At 44.7% G+C, this 19563-nt stretch overlaps 1 protein-coding gene across 2 annotated transcripts; it reads left to right on the top strand.

The window, feature by feature from the left end:
* The first annotated feature begins 8964 nt into the window (after positions 1-8964).
* NDUFV3 (NADH:ubiquinone oxidoreductase subunit V3) lies at positions 8965-19138 on the top strand. Of its 2 annotated transcripts, XM_059921645.1 has the most exons (4): positions 8965-9122; positions 10344-10464; positions 15491-16585; positions 18899-19138. In XM_059921645.1, the coding sequence occupies exons 1-4, from the start codon at positions 9075-9077 to the stop codon at positions 19060-19062; spliced, it is 1428 nt and encodes a 475-aa protein (XP_059777628.1). In that variant the 5' UTR covers positions 8965-9074; the 3' UTR covers positions 19063-19138. The 2 variants fall into 2 exon arrangements, with proteins under 2 accessions (XP_059777628.1, XP_059777629.1); XM_059921646.1 differs by lacking the exon at positions 15491-16585 and having other exon boundaries at positions 8968-9122.
* The last annotated feature ends 425 nt before the right edge of the window (positions 19139-19563 follow it).

The raw sequence follows: 19563 nt of genomic DNA on the forward strand, positions 1-19563 counted from the left end.
CTTCCTGCCAGCGCCGAAAAGTGACGTCAGACGTAGACGCCGCGAGGAGACGTCATCCGGGCTGGCCCCGCGAACGCGCCAGCCCCGGGCATGCGCAGAAGGTGCATTCTCCCTTCAACTCGCAAGGTGGCTTTCGCGCCTCTGGTGGCTTGGGGTCTGTTGCTGATCGCGTTTGTCCGGATGGAATACACTTGCTTGTTTAGTGTTCGTCTCTTTCTCCAGACTGCATAGGGCCAGTTCTGGATCTTTCTCACGCTGTGGCTGGGCGACTTGGCTGGCCTGGTACCTACTTGGTCCTTCAAAAAGTGAGAAGTTCTGAGTTTGCATCCAGGTCGAGGACGCGGTGTCTGAGGTGGACTCAGAGCTGAGGGAAGAGAAGCCAGACGCGCCCGAAACGCAAAGCCTCTGAACTGCTATGTTTTTTTTTTTTGTAATTATTTTATTTATTTATTTATTTTTGGCTGTGTTGGGTCTTCGTTTCTGTGCGAGGGCTTTCTCTAGTTGCGGCGAGCGGGGGCCGCTCTTCATCGTGGTGCGCGGGCCTCTCACTATCGTGGCCTCTCTTGTTGCGGAGCACAGGCTCCAGACGCGCAGGCTCAGTAGTTGTGGCTCACGGGCCCAGTTGCTCTGTGGCATGTGGGATCCTCCCAGACCAGGGCTCAAACCCGTGTCCCCTGCATTGGCAGGCAGATTCTCAACCACTGCGCCACCAGGGAAGCCCCTGAACTGCTATTTTAAAACCCAAGATAGGGCTCTTTTCCTGTGTTCTTATGCTCATGGAGTGGCGTCACCAGGCACCAGTTATGCGGGATGATTTCTCGGGACTCTCCGCCCCCATATTCCACACTGTTCATCTAATCTCCTAAATCCTCCTGGACGCCCCTTCTCTCCATCTCCGTGGCCTCCGCCACGACACAGCCCACAGGAGTCCCGCTGCCCACTGGTGTCACATCCGCCCTTGTCTCCCCGCCACCCCACCCCCCCATGCACTTTCCACACTAAAGCCAGAGGGACCTTTTCAGAACACAGTTCCAATTCCCTGCTTAAAATCAACAAGTGGCTTCTCATTGTTCTCAGTACAGAAACCAAATCCTAATCTTCCACTATGAGACCACGTGTGGTCTGCCTCCTAACGACTCTGCAGCCTCCTTCCCTACCAGGCCAGCTTCAGTCTCAGGGCTCTAGCCATGACTACCCTTCCGTTCACTGGAACAATGGTCCTACTAACCACAGGACCTTAGCACGTGCTATTCTTTCCGCCTGAAATGTTCGCCCCCACACCCTGTATATGTCCCTAGTTAATTCCAGTCACCCAGTTTCATCACAGTGGAGTCATCACTTAATCAGGGAAGCCTCTCCTGACTTTCCATTATTTGCATCCACAGCACCGTGATAACTTGTTTAATGTCTGTCTCCAGACTACAAATACCATGAAGGCAGGCACTGATGCCTACTAAATTGGCAAGTCACTGATCAATGCCCCAGCTTGCACCACAAAACCTGGCATGAAGTCAGTGCTTAATATTTGCTAAGTAAATAAATGGAACAACTAATTGACAGTCTTAAAAGATCAGCTATTTTTGCATAAGAGGAATTATGATAGGCATGAGGCATGGAAATTCTGCCTGACCCAAACCCCACCTCCGGTTTGATTCAAGGATGAATTTACACCCAGACTTAAAGCAGAATGCTTGGGGGACTTCCCTGGTGGTCCAGTGGTTAAGAATCAGCCTTCCAATGCAGGGGACACAGGTTCGATCCCTGGTCGGGAATCTAAGATCCCACATGCTGTGGGGCAACTAAGCCCGCACGCCACAACTACTGAGCCCACGTGCCACAGTGAGGAGCCCACGCGCTGCAGTGGAGGATCCCACATGCCGCAATGGAGGATCCCGTGTGCCGCAACAAAGATCCCAACGAAGAACCCGCGTGCCGCAGCTAAGACCCGATGCAGCTAAAAATAAAATAAATATTAAAAAAAAAAAAAGCAGAATGCTTGGGAAAAGTTTGGCTTCCTTTAAGACAATGAGGTAAAATGGGCTTTCATGGAGGCAGAAGATGGAAGAGTCTGTATCACAGAACGGAGAACACAGAGGGCTGGGGGTGGGGGGGAGAAGGGGCAGGAGCTAAGCTGGAGACTCACATGAGATCATTGCAAGGGAGCTTCCACGGAGGGATTGACGCTGGGCAGTAACCAGAGGAAGCAGGAGGCTCCACAGTGTTTCTGAAGATGAATCGGCTATAAACATTTCTATTCAGCTAACCTAGCCGGTACAGTGAAAGTCCATACTCATGGTCTGGGGTATTTTTCAGGCCTGCAGGTGAATTTACAGTTTCTCTTCTGGGTGGGATAACAATACCAAGACCACAGAGATCCTAGAAAGGGGCAGCCAGTCATCAGCACATCAGCAGGCTTGCAAGCAAATTTAACTTTCTTTACAATCGTGGTTTACATCGTTTTAAATGTTCTGTAACACACACTCTAACAGATACAATTAACTGTAATGTGCGTATTTAAACTGACCTTGAAGCTTCACTACTTTCATGTTATAGGTTACAACCTTGAGAAATAACTACAATTTTTTTGGAGTTGCAGTATTCCTCCTAAGTCTTTATTATTTGTTATTTGGAGGAAAAATAATAAAGACTTAAGAGGAATCCTGTATTGTATCAAAAGACGCAGAGCAGGTATAAATGAAAACTTAAAGATCTGTACTTGACCATCAGATGTAAACAAAACTTAAGCATTTTGAACTTTTTGAGTTGATAAATCATTTGCCTCATACTTTGAATTCTTATAGTACTTGTGCCAGCAAGACTTATTTTCCTCAAGATTTTTTTCGTCAAATTTCAAGATAACATCTACCTTTTTAATTTTAATCAAATCTAATTGAAGGGGCTTCCCTGGTGGCGCAGGGGTTAAGAATCCGCCTGCCAATACAGGGTACACGGGTTCAAGCCCTGGTCCGGGAAGATCCCACATGCCGCAGAGCAACTAAGCCCGTTCGCCACAACTACTGAGCCCACGCACCTAGAGCCCGTCCTCCACAACAAGAGAAGCCACCGCAATGAGAAGCCCGCGCACTGCAACGAAGAGTAGCCCCTGCTCGTGGCAACTAGAGAAAGCCCACACGCGGCAACAAAGACCCAATGCAGCCAAAAATAAATTAATTAATTAATTAATTTTTTTAAAAAAGTTAAGAGAATAGATCTTGAAAGTTCTCATCACAAGAAAAAAAAGTTTGCAACTATGTGTGGTAATGAATGTTACCTAGACTTACTGTGGTCATCATTTCACAATATATACAAATATTGAATCATTATGTTGTACACCTGGAACTAATACAATGTTATATGTCAACTATATCTCAATAAAAAATAAAATAAAAATTTTACGGAAAAGAGAAGAAAAAAGAAAATGTTACACATATATGTGTATATATATATATATATATACACACATATATATGTATATATAATTCAGCCATAAAAAAGAAGTAAATCCTGCCACTGCACCATTGCAACAACATGGATGAACCTAGAGGGCATGATTCTGTGTGAAATAAGACAGACAGAAAAAGATGAATACTGTATAATCTTATTTATATGTGGAATAAAAAAACCGAACTCATAGAAACAGAGCAGATTGGCAGCTGGCAGGGGCAGGGGTTGGAGTGGGGAATCAGGGGAAAATGGGTGAAGGCGGTCAAAGGCTACAAACCTCCAGTTATAAGATGAATAAATACTGGGCATGTAATGTACAACATGGTGACCATAGTTAGGAATATTGGATTGTATACTGGAAATTTGATAGAGTAGATCTTAAAAGTTCTCACCACACACACAAAAATTATACCTATGTGAGGCGAGGGGAGTGTTAACTAACCTTACTGTGGTAATAATTTGCAATATATACACTTGACCCTTGACCAACTCAGGGGTGAGGGGCGCCAACCCCCTGTGCAGTCGAAATGCAAGTACTGCTATCTCTGCCTCAAAGGGCAGTAAGCTGACGCAGTTTGTACCAAATCAGGACTCAAACCCCAGTTCTTTTGATTCCGCATATTGTGATTGCTAATCGAACACAAACTTTTCCCTACACTTAGTTAATGTAAAGACCTGTAAAAGGAAAATACAGGTACTATATTTATTGAAAAAATACAGGTATAAGTGGACCCATGCAGTTCAAACCCTGTTGTTCAAGGGTCAACTGTACATATGTCAAATCATTACATTATTCACCTTAAACTTACACAATGTTTTGTCAATTATATCTCAATAAAGCTTAAAAATTTTTTCCATTAAAAAAAAATAAAGTCACTCATAATCTCCCATTTGGTGTGGTTTTGACATATGTTATGGGTTGAATTGTGTTTCCCCCAGATATACTGAAGCTATATGGAAGTCCTAACCCCCAGGACCTCAGAATATGACCCTATTTGGAGAGAGGGTCTTTACAGAGGTAATCAAGTTATAATGAGGTCATTGGGGTGGGCCCTAATCCAATATGACCAGTGTCCTTATACTACGGGGAAATTTAGATACACAGACATGCACAGAAGGAAGACTCAGTGAAGACACACAAGGAGTACGCCTTGTGAAGACAGAGGCAGAGACTGGACTGATGCAGCAGAAACCTAGGGACAGCAAGGACTGCTGGCCACCACAGCTAGGAAGAGGCAAGGAAGGATTCTACCCAGGGTCTCAGGGGGTGCGTGGCCCTGCTGACACCTTGATTTAGGACTCCAACCTCCAGGAAAAACTGTGAGACAATAAATTTCTGTTGTTTTAAGCCACTCAGCTTGTGGTCCTTTGTTACAGCAGCCCTCGCAGGCTACTATGACATATTTTCATCTTGAGGACACTGGTATTATAACAACTAAGTTCTTAGTGGCAGCACTCAGCTTCTCGCTTAGTTGGTAGTGACCTTTGTCCATCAGAGGGTTGGAAAGTCTCCAGTAACAGCCACTTGGTGAGGCGGGAGAAACGTGAAGGCAGATCTTCCAAGCTGGATGCAAGTTTTATCCTGGTTGGTCCATCTAGGATGAGTTAGAGCATGGTTATATATGCAGGATTCGTAGACACAGGACCTTGCTGGATAAGCCTGGTCATCATGTCAGTGTACAAGAAGACAGACTTCCTAGTAGTATCATTGGAATCTACATCTTTTCCATGAAACAGTGGGCGTCTAAAATGATCATATCAGGACTTCCCTGGTGGTCCAGTGGTTAAGACTCTGTGCTTCCACTGCAGGGGGCACGGGTTGGATCCCTGATTCGTAAACTAAGATCCCACATGATTCATGGCACGGCCAAAAAGTAAAAAAAGAAAAAAGAAAAGAAAACAATCATATAACTTTGAAGCACCAAATGAAACAAAACATTTGTGGGTTTTTTTAACTCATCAAAATGCATTATGAAATATTTCTTACAAATCAAAACCGTGTACATAAAAGAGCAAACGCTCATGTACCCCCAATATACCTTAAGAACTAACCATTACTGGACTTCTAACCTCCAGAACTGTGAGAAAATAAATTTGTTTTAAACCACCAAAAATAAAAAAAGAACTAACCATTACAAATAGAACTGAAGCCCCAAGGCTCCCTTCCATGTAGACCTCACTCCTGTCTCCCAAATCCCCTCCAGAGGTAGCCCCTATCTGATTCTTTCGGGTGGCTTGTCCTTCTTGTTAATAAGTAGGAAACACTTTATGTATTTTGGATACCAATTCCTCACGAGTTAAATGATTTCCCGGTTTGTGGTTTGTCATTTCACTTTTTATAGTATCTTTTGCTAAAGAGAAATTTTAATTTTAGAGCTTGGCATGTCCTGGACCATGGGAGGCATGTGTATGTTTTAACCCCAGACTCAAGAGAGAATAGGCCTTGAGATATTTATCCCCACCTGAGATAGAGACACTTCCTGTGGGCTTTCTTTGCAGGTTTTTTGCTAGCGGGTGGCTTTGCCCAGGTTCACCCTGTCACTGAGGGGAGCTCTGCAAGGGCTTCCTCTGGTGCTCTCCAGCCCACTCGCAAGTGTCCTCAGGGCCGAAGTCTTGTCTCCTCTTCTGATGTCAGTTACACCAACGCTTTGCCTTACTGAGATCAGCAAATGCTCCCAGGGCAGTGCTGGCTTCCTGTAGTTTCTGGCTTCTGTTTTTTGGCCCCTGGAGATACACACTTCCTGTGGTCCAGGACACACCAAACTGTGAAAAACACGATCACACTAGACCAAGACAAGCAGCACTAAGAAGAGTATGGCAGGCAAAACCCAAATCCACTCTGGAGGAATACACATTCAACCCAGAACTTGGGAATTTCCACAGAGAAGAGCCCAGAAACACGAGCTTCCAGTACATCACTTCACAGCAATCATGAATAGGAGCCAGCAGAGACCACGGAAAACAGAACTGGCGTGAGAACGGAACTGGTCATTTGAAATTATGCTTGTAATATTGTACCCAGCATTGCTACATGTTTTGTAACCTGAGGGTTTTTCATTACGTCTCGTGGCCACATACTGCCAGAAATAGAAGTCATTACATATGTTTTAAAACACAGTTTTAAGTACATCCAGTATAACTTCAACTTTATTTTCTTATTTTTTCTTTATATAAAAGCTTTTAAATTTACTTTTCCTGTTTGCTGAGCAACCTGGTTTTTTTATTCTATTATTAAAAAGAAAATGATCTTACTAACTTAGTAAGGCATAACTATGTATGGTCATTCTAAACAATAGTTTAAAACTACACTGTTACTATATACACACTACTATATATAAAATAAACAACAAGGACCTACTGTATAGCACAGGGAACTATACTCAATATTTTGTAATAATCTATATGGGAAAAGACTCTGAAAAAAAAAAAATATATATATATAACTGAATCACTTTAATGTACACCTGAAACTAACACAACATTGTAAATCAACTATACTCCAATAAAAATAAATTTAAAAACTACACTGTTATTGAAAGCTTTGTTTTAAAAAAATCTGAATTTAAGACATCATTAAATCATACTTATTTACATAGGATAATGCCATAATACATTTCCTTTGGGGCTTACAAAGTATGTACATATTAGCCCAGGATGCAGAGTGAGGTCATGCATATGGAAGGTGTGATAGCTGAGTATGTTTATTTTCCTCTTTGGCCCAAACACCTTTGAGTTCAGGACCCATCACTGGGTCCAAGTGATGCCCAAGTTATCTAGTTATCTTAAAAAGAAGTTTAATTCACCCTTGGTTGGGTGGGTGGTGGATTCCTAATAGTTTAGATAGAATTTTATGTGATTCATTAAGGAATATAGACAAACACAAGTTTTTGAGGTTTTGCCTAAAAACGCTGGATCAGCACTTGCTAGAACTTCAGGCAGAGGTGACGGTGCCTGCAGAACGACTAGGGCAGAGAATTAACAACTGAGGAACAACCTCCGCTGTCAGCAAAATCTAGCCTACACTTTTCCAGCTGACTGTGAAAGACGATATAATCCCCTCTCCACAAATACTTGTGAAACCACCGGCCCTTTCTCTGGCCTCTGCTTGATTTTTCTATTTCCTATTTGCCTCTTGCACTTGGCCCTGTTGCTTCTGTTCCTTTTGGCCAAATGTCGTGTAGGCCTGCCTTAACCTCCCCACCTGACTGCAGCAGCTTCCAAGGAGGTCCTGCTCCCCCCAGGCTTAGGTGCTGGTGCCAACTAAAACTTGTCACTTGCCATCTGCCTCTACAAAGATGAGGTCACCCACCACTGCAGCCGCTCACCTTCAACACCCCCTGAAAGGAGTTCAGGGTGGAGATCAGGAATGATGCCCTCTGTGCTCTGGGAGAAACTGGCAGCACAGGCCTTCAGATAGTTAGAGATTTTCAGGAGGAGATTTTATGAGCCAAATATCTAGAAAAGCACTAAAATCACTCACGGTGACATCTGCTCCTCCTGATTAGCATGATCTGAGGGTGGAGTTTTCCGCCCTCTGACCTCAAAAGGTCATTCGTCAGACACCTGGCCCTGGCCCAGTTTTAGGGTTGGTGATCCCAACCAGTCTTAGCCGGCTTGAACTGGACAGGAGCCCACCCCAAGCTCCTGAAAAACCACTAAAGCCTCCGTTACTATAGTGACCCATAGGTCAGAGGTGTTATCTATAGGGGTGACTAAGGAGTCAAAAGTAATTAAGGTGAGCTCGGTCAGTGAAGGCAGGTTAAAAGCAGAGTTTTTAGCAAGCTGTTCCTTTAGCTGCTATTCTGTCAGACAAGCTCAAGTATTTCTGTTAGTCACCAGTTTCTGTTAATCCTATGTGGATGCTTTTTTTTTTTTTTTAACGCTACGGGGCACGGTTTCATGGGGTATGTTTTGCCCATTTATCTAGCACTTGAATGAGTCTCCAGCCTTAGCCAAGGTGGAGGGCCTCTCCCGGGTGGAGTTGAGGTGTGGGTGTGCTCCTCTTGGTTGGAATGCTTGCCGGCACCGGGCATGGGCAGGAGTGGGGAGTGAAGGCACGATCAATGGGGGAGAAGGAAGCCAATAACTAACTACACCTACTCCATGTCTATGCCTAACTTGGGGCAAGTCTGCACCGCAAGTTATAAACACTCAAGTAAACTAAAGCTTGCACTTCTGATCTGCTTGGCTCCGGGACTAGTGCGGTCACAGGCCAAAAGAGCGTCCACGGTCCCACCTGAGGCTGCCCTGCGGGGTGACCACAGGTGACCACTCCGGTCGGAGGACAGGAAATGGCACCCACAACGACCACTTTGGTGACCCAGCGCCCAGGCCGCCGAGCCATCCGGGTCCGCGGGCCCCACCCGCCAGTGATTGGTGGCTCTTCCCGGGGGCGTGGCCTCGAGGCGCAGCGCGGGGAACCTGGAGGCCGCCAGGATGCGCGCGCAGGACCTCGGTGGTGGTGCGCGCGCAGCAGCCGGAGCCCCGCCCCGCCCCGTCCCTGCCTGTGATTGGCGCCTTCATCCTAGGGGGCGGGCCCTCAGGTGGCAGAGAGCGCGCTGCGGCTGCGTCTGTTAGGTGTGATCTTCTCCCTCCCGGCCTGTCCCCCGGCCCGCGCCCCCGTCATAGCCATGGCGGCCTCGCTTCTGCTGCGGCAAGGACTAGCCGGGGGGCTGAAGGTAAAGGGGGGCCGGGCCGGCGCCCGGGTGCCCACGGAGGGCGGGGCGAGGGCCGCGGCCCTGACGGTCACCTCCAGCCGTCCGGGGACGCCGCTGACCCCACTTCCCGGGCCGAGGAGAGGACGCCGTGTCGGAGGCCGGGCCTGGGGAGCGGCGAGGGTCCAGGCGACCCCGGCCACCGTTCCCTCTGGTCCTGGATCACCGGGAACCTCCGGTGTGCGGTCCGGGCCTCCGACAGGCGTGGGGGCCGCTGGTGCCCCGCGCCGAGCCCTGTCCGAACCCTTGAAGACAGTGTCTCTACTGCTTACTTAACCCGCGAGGAAATGAGGGCACTTTCAGGCACCTGGTTGACCCGGTAACTTACGAGGCAGCCATGTGAAGCCAGCTTAGGTTACCTCATCTGTGAAAAGAAAGGAGGAAAGAAGGGCTTTCTTTCTCCATATAGGAAAAGCGAAGTCCCCTTCACTATCTTTAAAATTAAAAGGGGCTCTTATTACAAAAGCAAGAACTATTCGTGGCAAAATAAAGTACAGATGGTTGGAGGGGAGATCTGTTGTCAGAGAGGCCACTATTTACCTCTGCATATGTAGTCCCAGTTCATTTTTTTTTAGCTTTCATGTACACACATACACACGTGCTGACGTCATAACCATAAGAAGCAAATGTTTCACTCTCACATGTGGGCTGTAGGCACCTCTGTTCTGTGTCCAGCATCTGGAACAGTGCCCAGCGCATAGCAGGCCTTAGTAAGTGTATGCTGAGTGAATTAACGCTCTGTAAAATGTTTTCCACTTATGATACATGGTAGGCAGTTTTGAAGCAACTATTATTCATCTACATTATTTTTCATGGCTAGATAGTGCTTCTACCTTATATTCTAAGTACAGGAAAACATTTTATGAAAAGAATCAGTATTTTGTAGGTTGATAGGTAATTGGAGAGTACAAAACTGTACGCTCAGGAGAAAGTCTGGTTGGAGAAATACCCAAATGTTAATAGTGACTGTCCTTGAACTCAGGTGTTTTTTTCTTGCAGCTTTCTTTGTATTTTCCCACATTTCCATAATACACATAGATTAAGAGAATTGTAACAACCGTTAGAAACATGCCATAGGTATGCAAAGCATTTATATGTCATAATAATACATAGTATTCATGTCGTAATAGCTGTTAAAAACGGTATTACTCTAAAATATTCGTATTTGTGCCATTCTTTTGTCAGACTGTGCTCCTAGAAGCAGGAGTGTTTCGAGGACTTGCTTCTACTGTTTCTCTCTCTGCAGAATCAGGAAAGAATGAAAAGGGATTGCCACCGAATCCCAAGAAGCAAAGTTCACCAAAAAGTAAGATTTTAGTGGTTGTCCTAAGGGAGGCAGAATACAGAGTAAATCAGTCAGCTTCCCAAGCAGGAAAAGGAGTTTACTAGCTACATAATTGGACTCTTCGTTTCTAGCAGTGTCCAGGTTATAATCAGACATAGGATCTGTAACAGGCTTTAGACCAAACACATCAGTAACATAACAGTTAACTCTGTTAAGGCTGAACTCAACGATTAGCCCTGAACTGTTCTGTCTGTATTTTCTAAATGCCAAACTCCACGGACAGCAACGGGGTGCAGAGTATGCAGGCTCTGTGGCATTTAGGTGGCCCTAATACCGATCCCGTACTCCCGTGAAGTAGCTGTGAACCCCACCTTTTTTTCTTCCCTGATGGTGACTTTTCAGTGTCTCTGGGACTTATCCGTAGTCTCCCAGGCTTTGCTTGGTCATAGCCCAGGATTGCAGGCATTCTTTTATGACCGTGGAGAGAGAGTTAGGAGCAGGCACCGTTTTCCATTATGACTCACTTTGGTGACGCATGATTCTAATCTGCTTCCAGCTCTTTCCACAGTCATTTTGACTTTTTCCCCTGAATCCAATGTAGTGTATCCTCATAGGAGGAAAACAGGAAATGCAGCAGTATAAACCTGATTATAACCCAGGTCTATTGCGTTTAGTCTTAACTGATGAAACCCTCGTTAACTCTTAATATATACATATGATATATACAGTCTCTTTATAAATCTTTGACTGTATGGGGTTTAGAATGATAATTTGAGTTTGTCTTATTTTCATCAAAGTATCATTTCCTCAGTTTGAATGCTTGAAAGTGTGTAGACACTTTTGTTTAGTCCCCCTTCATCTGCCCACGGAGACGTGGGCAGCTTATAAAACGTCCGCGCGCTGTTGAGAGAGCCAGCCACCCACTGCCTTTCACACGCCATCCATCCACGCTGAGGAGGCGTAGCCCCCCTGTGGTGTCTACGCGCCCCCATCCGAATTCAACAGGAACGTTGTTGTTTTCTGTCCTGTACCTGCTGTGTTTTTAAAGCCAGTATTCCGTTTTCATTTTAATCTGTACGTTTTTAAACAGGTATCTTAAACATAAGGACCCTTCTTCTTTTTTCCAAAGATCCCCCTTTTTACAAACGTGCTTCTGTGTATGAGTAGGAATGGAATACTTCATCCTGTGGCGGTTTTGGGTGCAGTTACGAGAAGGGAACACTGAGCTGGGAGTTGGCCTTGGGCTCATGTAGCTTCTGCCTCTGGGCGTGGCAGGCCCTACCGCCCTCGGAGTTCCTCCGCGCTGAGTGGGATCAGCGCGCCAGTCCTGGCCTGGTCGACGTGAGACTGGTGACCAGCGTGTCATGTGTATGTGCTGTCAGGTGGGAGGACAGTTTTTAGAGCTACACCGTCTTTAATGCACATTATGTTTGTATCTCAGAATTTAAAAAATAATTACAATCCCTCCATGAAGAAAAAGAAATGATGCTTCTTAGTCAATATGTGCAGGCCTCGGTATTTCTCCCGAAGTGTCAGTGATCGGTGAGTGTAAGATACAGAAACGCCTTGGCCCGCCAGTGGCGCATTGCCACTGTGGGTGGCTTTGGAAGCTCTAGGGAAAGTTTCCTGCATGCAGACGGGGCCCTGAGCGCTCACCCTTGGGTTCACATCTAGTCCGGGATCTGCATCCGGGGTGAACACGCTCTCCATTGTTCCACCTGGGGCGCCAGCCCATCGTAGCCACGCTTCCTTCCTGAGGGGAGCCGCCAGCACGGCGAGCACAGACATCAGAAGCCGGGTCTCCAGGCGGGTGCCTCCCCTGCACAGCTGCCTGGCTTGCCAGCTTTGATGTTCTGGTGAATTCCATCACTAGGCTGAATTTGCAATAATCAGTAATAAACCATTGACTGGATAACTCCTATGTTGCTTTTTAAAGACTCTGTCAAGAAGCCAAAGTTAATTATCTACTTCAAGTCCCTGTTCCAGTTTGAGAAATGAGGAATCTCCGGAAATAGGGGTTTGGTGTATTTAATTCTAACCAGCGTTGCTAGGCACTGTTTTAAGCACTCCGTATCTCCCCTCCACACCCTGTGAGAAGGTACCATTAGTATCCCTGGGTTATAGATGAGAAAGTGGTGGGGGGGGACTCCTGAGCTGCCCAGGGTCACACAGACATGAGTAGTGGAGCCCGGTCTGAGCCCAGGCAGTAAGGCCCCACGGCCCGTATTTATAAGCAACGCGCTGTCTTGCCTCTGAAAAAAGTCTCAGTTCTCGCATGTTCATTAAAACCAAAACCAAAAAAAAAAACTTCTTTTAGTAGTAAAAAACATGTAAAAAGAGGTTTTAGTGACCATATAGAATTTGAATAACTATTCTTTCACATCTTGTTGAAATGCACCTTTGTTTCTGAATGTGCTTTGTTTCTGAAATTAGTTTTGTGACCCACTGACAAGATGTGGCGGTACTGTAAGGCTGCTGATCTGTTTCAAACACCAAAGTCATTTTTACTTTCAGTAGGGGACTACTAAAAAGTTGAAGGTCATGCCCTCCCTTGCTTTTCAATGAGCAGAAAAGAAACTCAGGAAATTCAAATTGAGAGGAGATAGAGAAGCAATAAGAGAACTCCTGTCTCTGCGCTGTCACTAGTGTTTGTAGACCTTTATTTACGTGGGTTGTGATGGTCTCTGAGGGTTCGAAACCGTCCCTGAAAGCCCTCCTCTTGTGCTGGGAGGGGTGTCTCCATGGCTAGTCTTATTTAAGTAGCTTTGTGTTTTTGTATATTTATCTTTCAAGGAAAGTCACACTGAAACTAAAACGTTTTCAGAGTATGCAGGCATCCCGCCTCTAGAAACGCAAGAGGTTTCATGAAAACGAACAGGTAAAGTCATACTTAATATTCAAAGTGAGAGCCATTGTTCCTGTGCCCGATGGGTGTGTCTCCAGGTGACATCATCCTGCACTGTTGAATGCAGGCGTGGGGTCCACACTGGCACTTTGGCACAGAGGTCACTGGTGGCAGCTGCGGATCATCGTGGCAGGCTTCCTGCTGAGTCACAGAGGACGCTGGGCCTGTGCTGCAGCAGGTCAGAGGCTGGCTCTTAATAAAAAGCAGATATGCTACTGTGGTTTATTCTATTAGCCTTTCCATGGAATTGTCCCAATAACTACGCCTGAATAAAAGATATTTTAAAACATTAATGTTCTTATTAACATTATATGTTAATGTTAATAAGAACATTAATGTTCTTATAACATTAAGACAAGTTTCCTTTTTCAAACAAAATAAACTATATCATTTGAAATTTTCTTTCTGTTTTCAATAGGTGATAAATCAAACTCTAACGTTTTAATAACTTATTTACGTTTTAAAAAATCTCCACAGTAAATTTTAGAAGATTGAGGCATAATAATTAGATAGCAGCCTATCTAAAATAAGCCTTATTTTAAGTTAATTTTTTACACTTGGAAAATTCTTGCTCAGCATAAAAGTGGATTAATGATACAGGTGAGCAGGCTAGCAGGGTTTGGAGACCAGCCTGTGTTACCCATTGCTTATAGGAATTTCTGTGCTATATCAGGTATGGTTTAGAAAGACAGAGAAAGAGAGAGTTCAAGTGCATGTGCATGCCTTTGCCATGTTTTTATGTTTAACATGATCCTGGAGCTCTGTTCTGCTCCTGCAGTCAGAATGCAGATTCTGGGGTGGCACACGGCCACAGAATCAGACAGGGCGTGGAGGAGGGGGTGGTGATGGGGGTGGAGGTGATGCGGTGATGGTTTTTTTAAACAGTAACCCAGTGCTCTAGCTGTTCATTCATATCCTCTTACACTGCCCATTAATCTCTCTCTGGCCCATTTCTGATTATTTCTGGTTATTCCTCAGTTTTCTTTGACCATTTTCTATCATTCTGTTTTATATATATATAGAGAGAGAGAGAGAGAGAGTTCCTGAGCTCAGAAAACAATTAGAAACTTTTTTGGATACCAGTAAGATGGTAAAGTTTCGAAATACATTTTTTTCCACTTTAACTTTAAAGAAGTAGTATACTTTTTAGTATAAAATAGACTCCTAGACTTGAAAGTAAGGAATGCATTTAGAGTTTGCTCATCTGAAATATATTTTTTAAAGTTTTGCTTTAGATTTGAAAAATAATTTTAATTTATAAAAACTTGTCCTGTATTTTTCTTCTAATCTGTATGGTTAAAAAAGATTTAGCACCTGAGAAAATTGAATGAAATGAGCTCTCATGAATGTACTGTGGTGGGCTTTCATTTTCTTTTGTAACTGACTCTACAAAGTCTAAGACTTTTATATCAGCACCTTTTTGTAACAGCTTAAAACTCATTGTTTCCAATGATATATATGATACTAAATTATTTTAGGCTTTTCTGGTCTTGTAATACTTTTCCTTGGCAGAAGAAATCCCCAAATGATATGATTTTGCAGGACTTTTCTTCCTCTCGGGGCACCTTCATTTGAATCACATTATCCCCTCCGTCTGATCTCCCACTCTTCAACTCATGCATATGCTCACCCCAGACCCAAACCAGGCTACTGTCTCTACTTCTGCTTTGCTGTTTTGTTCAGAAAGTTCAAGTTCATACAATACGGGTAATTTTTTAAAATATTTGAGGTGTACCAGTTTTTTTAGGGATTTAAGAAATGATACATTTCTAAAACTTCATCATCTGAAAATATATTATAGTTTATCTTAAATTTAGATGAAATAGTAGCTTAAAAAATAATTACCATCCAGCAGCTCTCGCTGCGAAAAATGGAGACAAGATTTTTACTTCTATTGGTAAAAATCCCATCTTAAAAAGTTTCAGCTACCAAGAAGAACATCTGCCTTTTTTTGCTGTTCTCTGTCTTGTGTGGCTTGCCTTTCACTTAAGAGTGGGTTTCGACGGAACAGTTCCTAAGATGATTATGTTGAAGATATTATCGATAACAAGGTGATATGTTATGAAATGTCTGTGGCCTTGGTGAATTTTCACTGTTTTACTAAATATTAAAAATAATCTTCCTCTTTATGCCATTTCCTAGCTGTAGTGGAACTGAAGGAGAGGGGCCGCCAGCTAGCCGCCCCAGCAGCAGATGAATTGTCTAAAAACGTACCTTCACCCACTTCTTCCCCACCAGTTGTGAACCAAGGCAGGGTGCTAGCTGGCCCTAACCCCGATGCCAGCATGCCACTCACAGACCGAGGGCTTCTGAAGTTTTTGCCAAGAAAGACTTTGGTAGAGTTTCCTCAGAAAGTTGCACCTCCACTCGGAAAACAGGGTTCTGATTCAGAAGCAACCCAGCAGAGCAGGAAAGGGACAGATGATTCATCTTCGTCTTCATCTTCGTCCAGCTCCTCTGATTCAGAGTCTGACGAGGAGGGTGACAGCTCAGAAGCGGGTCCTCAGGCGAAGAGCAAACGCAGAGGAGGGTTTCCCGTAGCAGAGGCCTCTCACTCCTCTGCAGACGGGGCCCCCCAAACTGAAATATCTGCACAAGAGAAGAGTGTGTCACAGCAGCCGCATCCGGACCTCGTCTCCGCACAGAGGCCCCACCAGGCAAAGAAGAAAGGGGCCTCCAGTCAACCATCAGAGGACAGAAAAGACCCCAAACCAAAGACCACAGCACCCAAGTCACACGCAGCTGAACAGTTTATGGAGCAAGATGTAAAGGAAAAACAATGGCAGCAAGTATCTACATCAAATGAAATAGGTAAAGAAAGCCAGAAGCCACTCAAAGGTAAAAAAACCTTATCTGACCGTACGAAATCAGGATTATCCACGCAACCGAATGGCAGCCCAGCGCCCACTCAGTCTGCAGAAACCAGAGCAGGAAGACGGCTGCCAGCAACTCCTGAGACCAAAGAAAGGCTTTTGGAAAAACAAGTACCAGAACCTGATGGGGAGGTGGCTCTTTCCCTGTTCAAAAAAGAAAATCTGGGAAAGCAAGTAGCAGAAGGAATCTTGAAGGCTAAGGAAGAGATTTTGGAAGATCAGTTACCAGTAAAAAATTTGAAGCCAGTCCCTCTTCACAATAAAGACGTTTCTGATGAAAAGACAGCAGTACTAAAGCTTGAGGAGAAGGGCGGAATCATCGAAGACTCAGCAACTCAGATGGAAGGCCAGGACGGCACACAGGGTATACCTTGACTTGTGGCCGAGAGCTCTTGTCCTGTGGTGGTGGGTGAGACTCTGAAGAGCCGTGTGATCTGAGGAAGCATTGCGCTTGATCAGATTCTGTGGTAGGAACATGGCCGGTAGCGCTGTCTCAGACAAGCTGAGGGATATATGTTAATTATGGATAAACGTTCCTGAAACATTTAAAATTTATATCACAGTGGAAGAGTATGCCCTCGGCACTCTTGGACTGTCCCTTAGCCAGTATCACTTGTGAAAATAGGCCATTTAACATTATCACCCTTAACTTCTGAGGGTGTTTAAGTGTTCATTTCTTGAACCTGCAGAGCATGTCACCGAGTGGAGGGGGGCTGTCCTATTAAACTCCCACAGGTGAGGAGCGATAGTTACACTTGTGGTGATGGTCTTCAGGTGAGCCAGACGGGCTGTTGCTTTCAGCATCTTTATGCCTAAGGGAAAATCGCATTTTAGGGAGTAAAGCCGTGACATGAAGGCAGCCATGAAACGCACGAGTCTAATTTACACTAGACGTTTCCTGCTCCTAAAAAGTGCAACGGGCTGCTTTGTTTTTCTATATTGAATTTTTATGAAGTGCTTTTTTGCTACCCTAAATTTTTAAAGGGAAACTTTATTCCTGTTATTTTACCATTTTCTTGCGCTTTGAACTTCATAAAATGCAGTGTGCTTTAGGTGGATCATGGCAAAACGGTAAAGCAGGTGGCCTGTTTTAGGATCTGTGGCTCTGGAAAACGCATCACTGACAAACCCCGCTCCTTCCTGTTTGCTCTCTTCTTTTTAAAGCCTCCCCCTTGCCTAATTTACATTCCCTGTAATTATACTTACTGGTTGCACTATGTTGACAGGATTTATGTGTCTTCTTCCCTCTCCATCTTCTCCCTCTTTCATAAATACGCGAAGTGCCAGCGCCTGCCAGACTTCTCCAGACATCAAGAACCACTTTCCTGACGCTGCTGTTGTAGTCATTCTGCTGTAAATTTGTAAAACCTTCAGGATGATAACAGAGAGAATTGGGGGTTTTCAGACTGCAATCTTTTTGAAAACAATTTGACTCTACTCTTTCATGATTGTGTTATTTTTCCAGTATTCTCTTTGCCCTTCAGAGGCTAAAGACACTGCCCAGGAGTGCAGCTCACTTGCAGGGGGCAGCGTCTACAGGGGGGCCGACTTCGTAGCTCTCCCGGCCCAGCTGCCTGGCTCCTTGCCCTCCGGGGGGATTGGTGTTGGACAGGAGTTCTCCAAACCCTCGTTCCCTCCAGTCAGCACCTTCCCCACTTGGGCTGTAAGAGTACATCTGCTTGGCATGTCCCTGCACCACATCGAAGATACTCTGCTTGTTGAGATTGGAAAGATGTCACTTCTTTAAATAAGACATCATTTATTTTAATACAACCAAAAAAATGAAAACCAGAACTTTTGGTATGAATCCAAATAGTGGAAAACTAGTTATTTTTTGTGCCGCATGAGTAGAAGTGGCGTGAGTCCCGATGGCAGTGGTTTAGGGTCAGTAAGAGCTTAACCAGCCTGAGCCGTCATCCCACACCAGCTTTGCTGTGCCTCCATCGTGTCGCGTGTCACGTTGCAGGAGAGCCGGGTGTCTTTTGCTTCATCCACGCTCTTAGTTTTAAGATCACCAATTGTGTAGGTGTGTGGATTTTAATTCTTTTTTCCACTTAGAGAAATAAGGCTAAGTATTTCTTAGTCTGTGAATCTGAAGTATACCAACAACTTCTTCAAAAAAAGTTAAACGAGAAACTACACATCTCATTTCCAGTTCCCCTTAACTGTGTCATTATTATTAAAACCACTGGGCTTTATCTAATTTTCTTGTGTTTAGAGACTTAAAAGGCTCACTTAGTTTCTGCTTTTAAATTTCTCTTCTGTGAATGGTTTATTTCTATTAGAGACAGATTTTTAATAGATCTGCTTTTTTTCTGCATCTTTAAATGACCTGAAAGTCCCTCCATAACTGTTCTTGGCATTTTCAAGTCTAGAGGTATACAAAGTTAAGATGTTAAGACACGATGTAAAAACTATTCCATTTCTTACATTATTGAGGCTATATGTTTTAGTATAAATTTTCAGCTAATTTATTTTGCTTTTGAAGACACTTGCTTTATGGGCTTTTCTAAGTAGACAGTGCATTCAGGAAGGGTTCATGTAGAATGCTTGGTATGCGAGTGTGTGTGAGTGTGTGTGTGTGTGTGTGTGTGTGTGTGTGTGAGAGTGTGCGCTGACTCATTCAGAAGCTCCCTCCCTGTCGGAGGTCCTCACGGACGCTGTGTTTCCCCCGCAGAGTCCCCGCCGGCCGCCACCCTCACTGAGCCATTTGACAACACCACGTATAAGAATCTCCAGCATCACGACTACAGCACGTACACCTTCTTGGACCTAAACCTGGAGCTCTCGAAGTTCAGGATGCCTCAGCCCTCTTCAGGACGAGAGTCACCTCGCCACTGAGAGCTCAGTTTAAAGATTAACCTTTCGGTGTCTTTCTGCATTCTTTCGTGCGAAAATAAAATCCGCTCAGTGGTCATGAGGCCTGGTGTGTAGGATTGCTTTCCCTTCCACACCTTTCATAGTGAGTTGTGAATTGGCAGCGGTCCTGCTGATGATTTATTCACCATGTGTTTAGACGCATCTATGTGCAGGGAATTTTTCTTTTCCTTTTTTTTAATTAAAAAAAATTTTTTAATTAATTAATTTATTTATTTTTGGCTGTGTTGGGTCTTCGTTGCTGCGAGCAGTCTTTCTCTAGTTGCGGCGAGCAGGGGCTACTCTTTGTTGTGGTGCGCTGGCTTCTCATTGCGGTGGCTTCTCTTGTGGTGGAGCATGGGCTCTAGGTGCACGGGCTTCAGTAGTTGTGGCACATGGGCTCAGTAGTTGTGGCTCGTGGGCTCTAGAGCTCAGGCTCAGTAGTTGTGGCGTATGGGCTTAGTTACTCCACGGCATGTGGGATCT

The sequence above is a fragment of the Balaenoptera ricei genome, chromosome 4, assembly GCF_028023285.1.
Source record: "Balaenoptera ricei isolate mBalRic1 chromosome 4, mBalRic1.hap2, whole genome shotgun sequence".
Classification (NCBI taxonomy): Eukaryota; Metazoa; Chordata; class Mammalia; order Artiodactyla; family Balaenopteridae; genus Balaenoptera; species Balaenoptera ricei.

Excerpts from the sequence above, each read along its gene's own strand:
- NDUFV3 (XM_059921645.1), top strand. The coding sequence starts at position 9,075 with ATGGCGGCCTCGCTTCTGCTGCGGCAAGGACTAGCCGGGGGGCTGAAG. Across the intron at positions 9,123-10,343 it reads GACTAGCCGGGGGGCTGAAG|ACTGTGCTCCTAGAAGCAGG; the intron begins GTAAAGGGGGGC and ends TTCTTTTGTCAG. Across the intron at positions 10,465-15,490 it reads GAAGCAAAGTTCACCAAAAA|CTGTAGTGGAACTGAAGGAG; the intron begins GTAAGATTTTAG and ends GCCATTTCCTAG.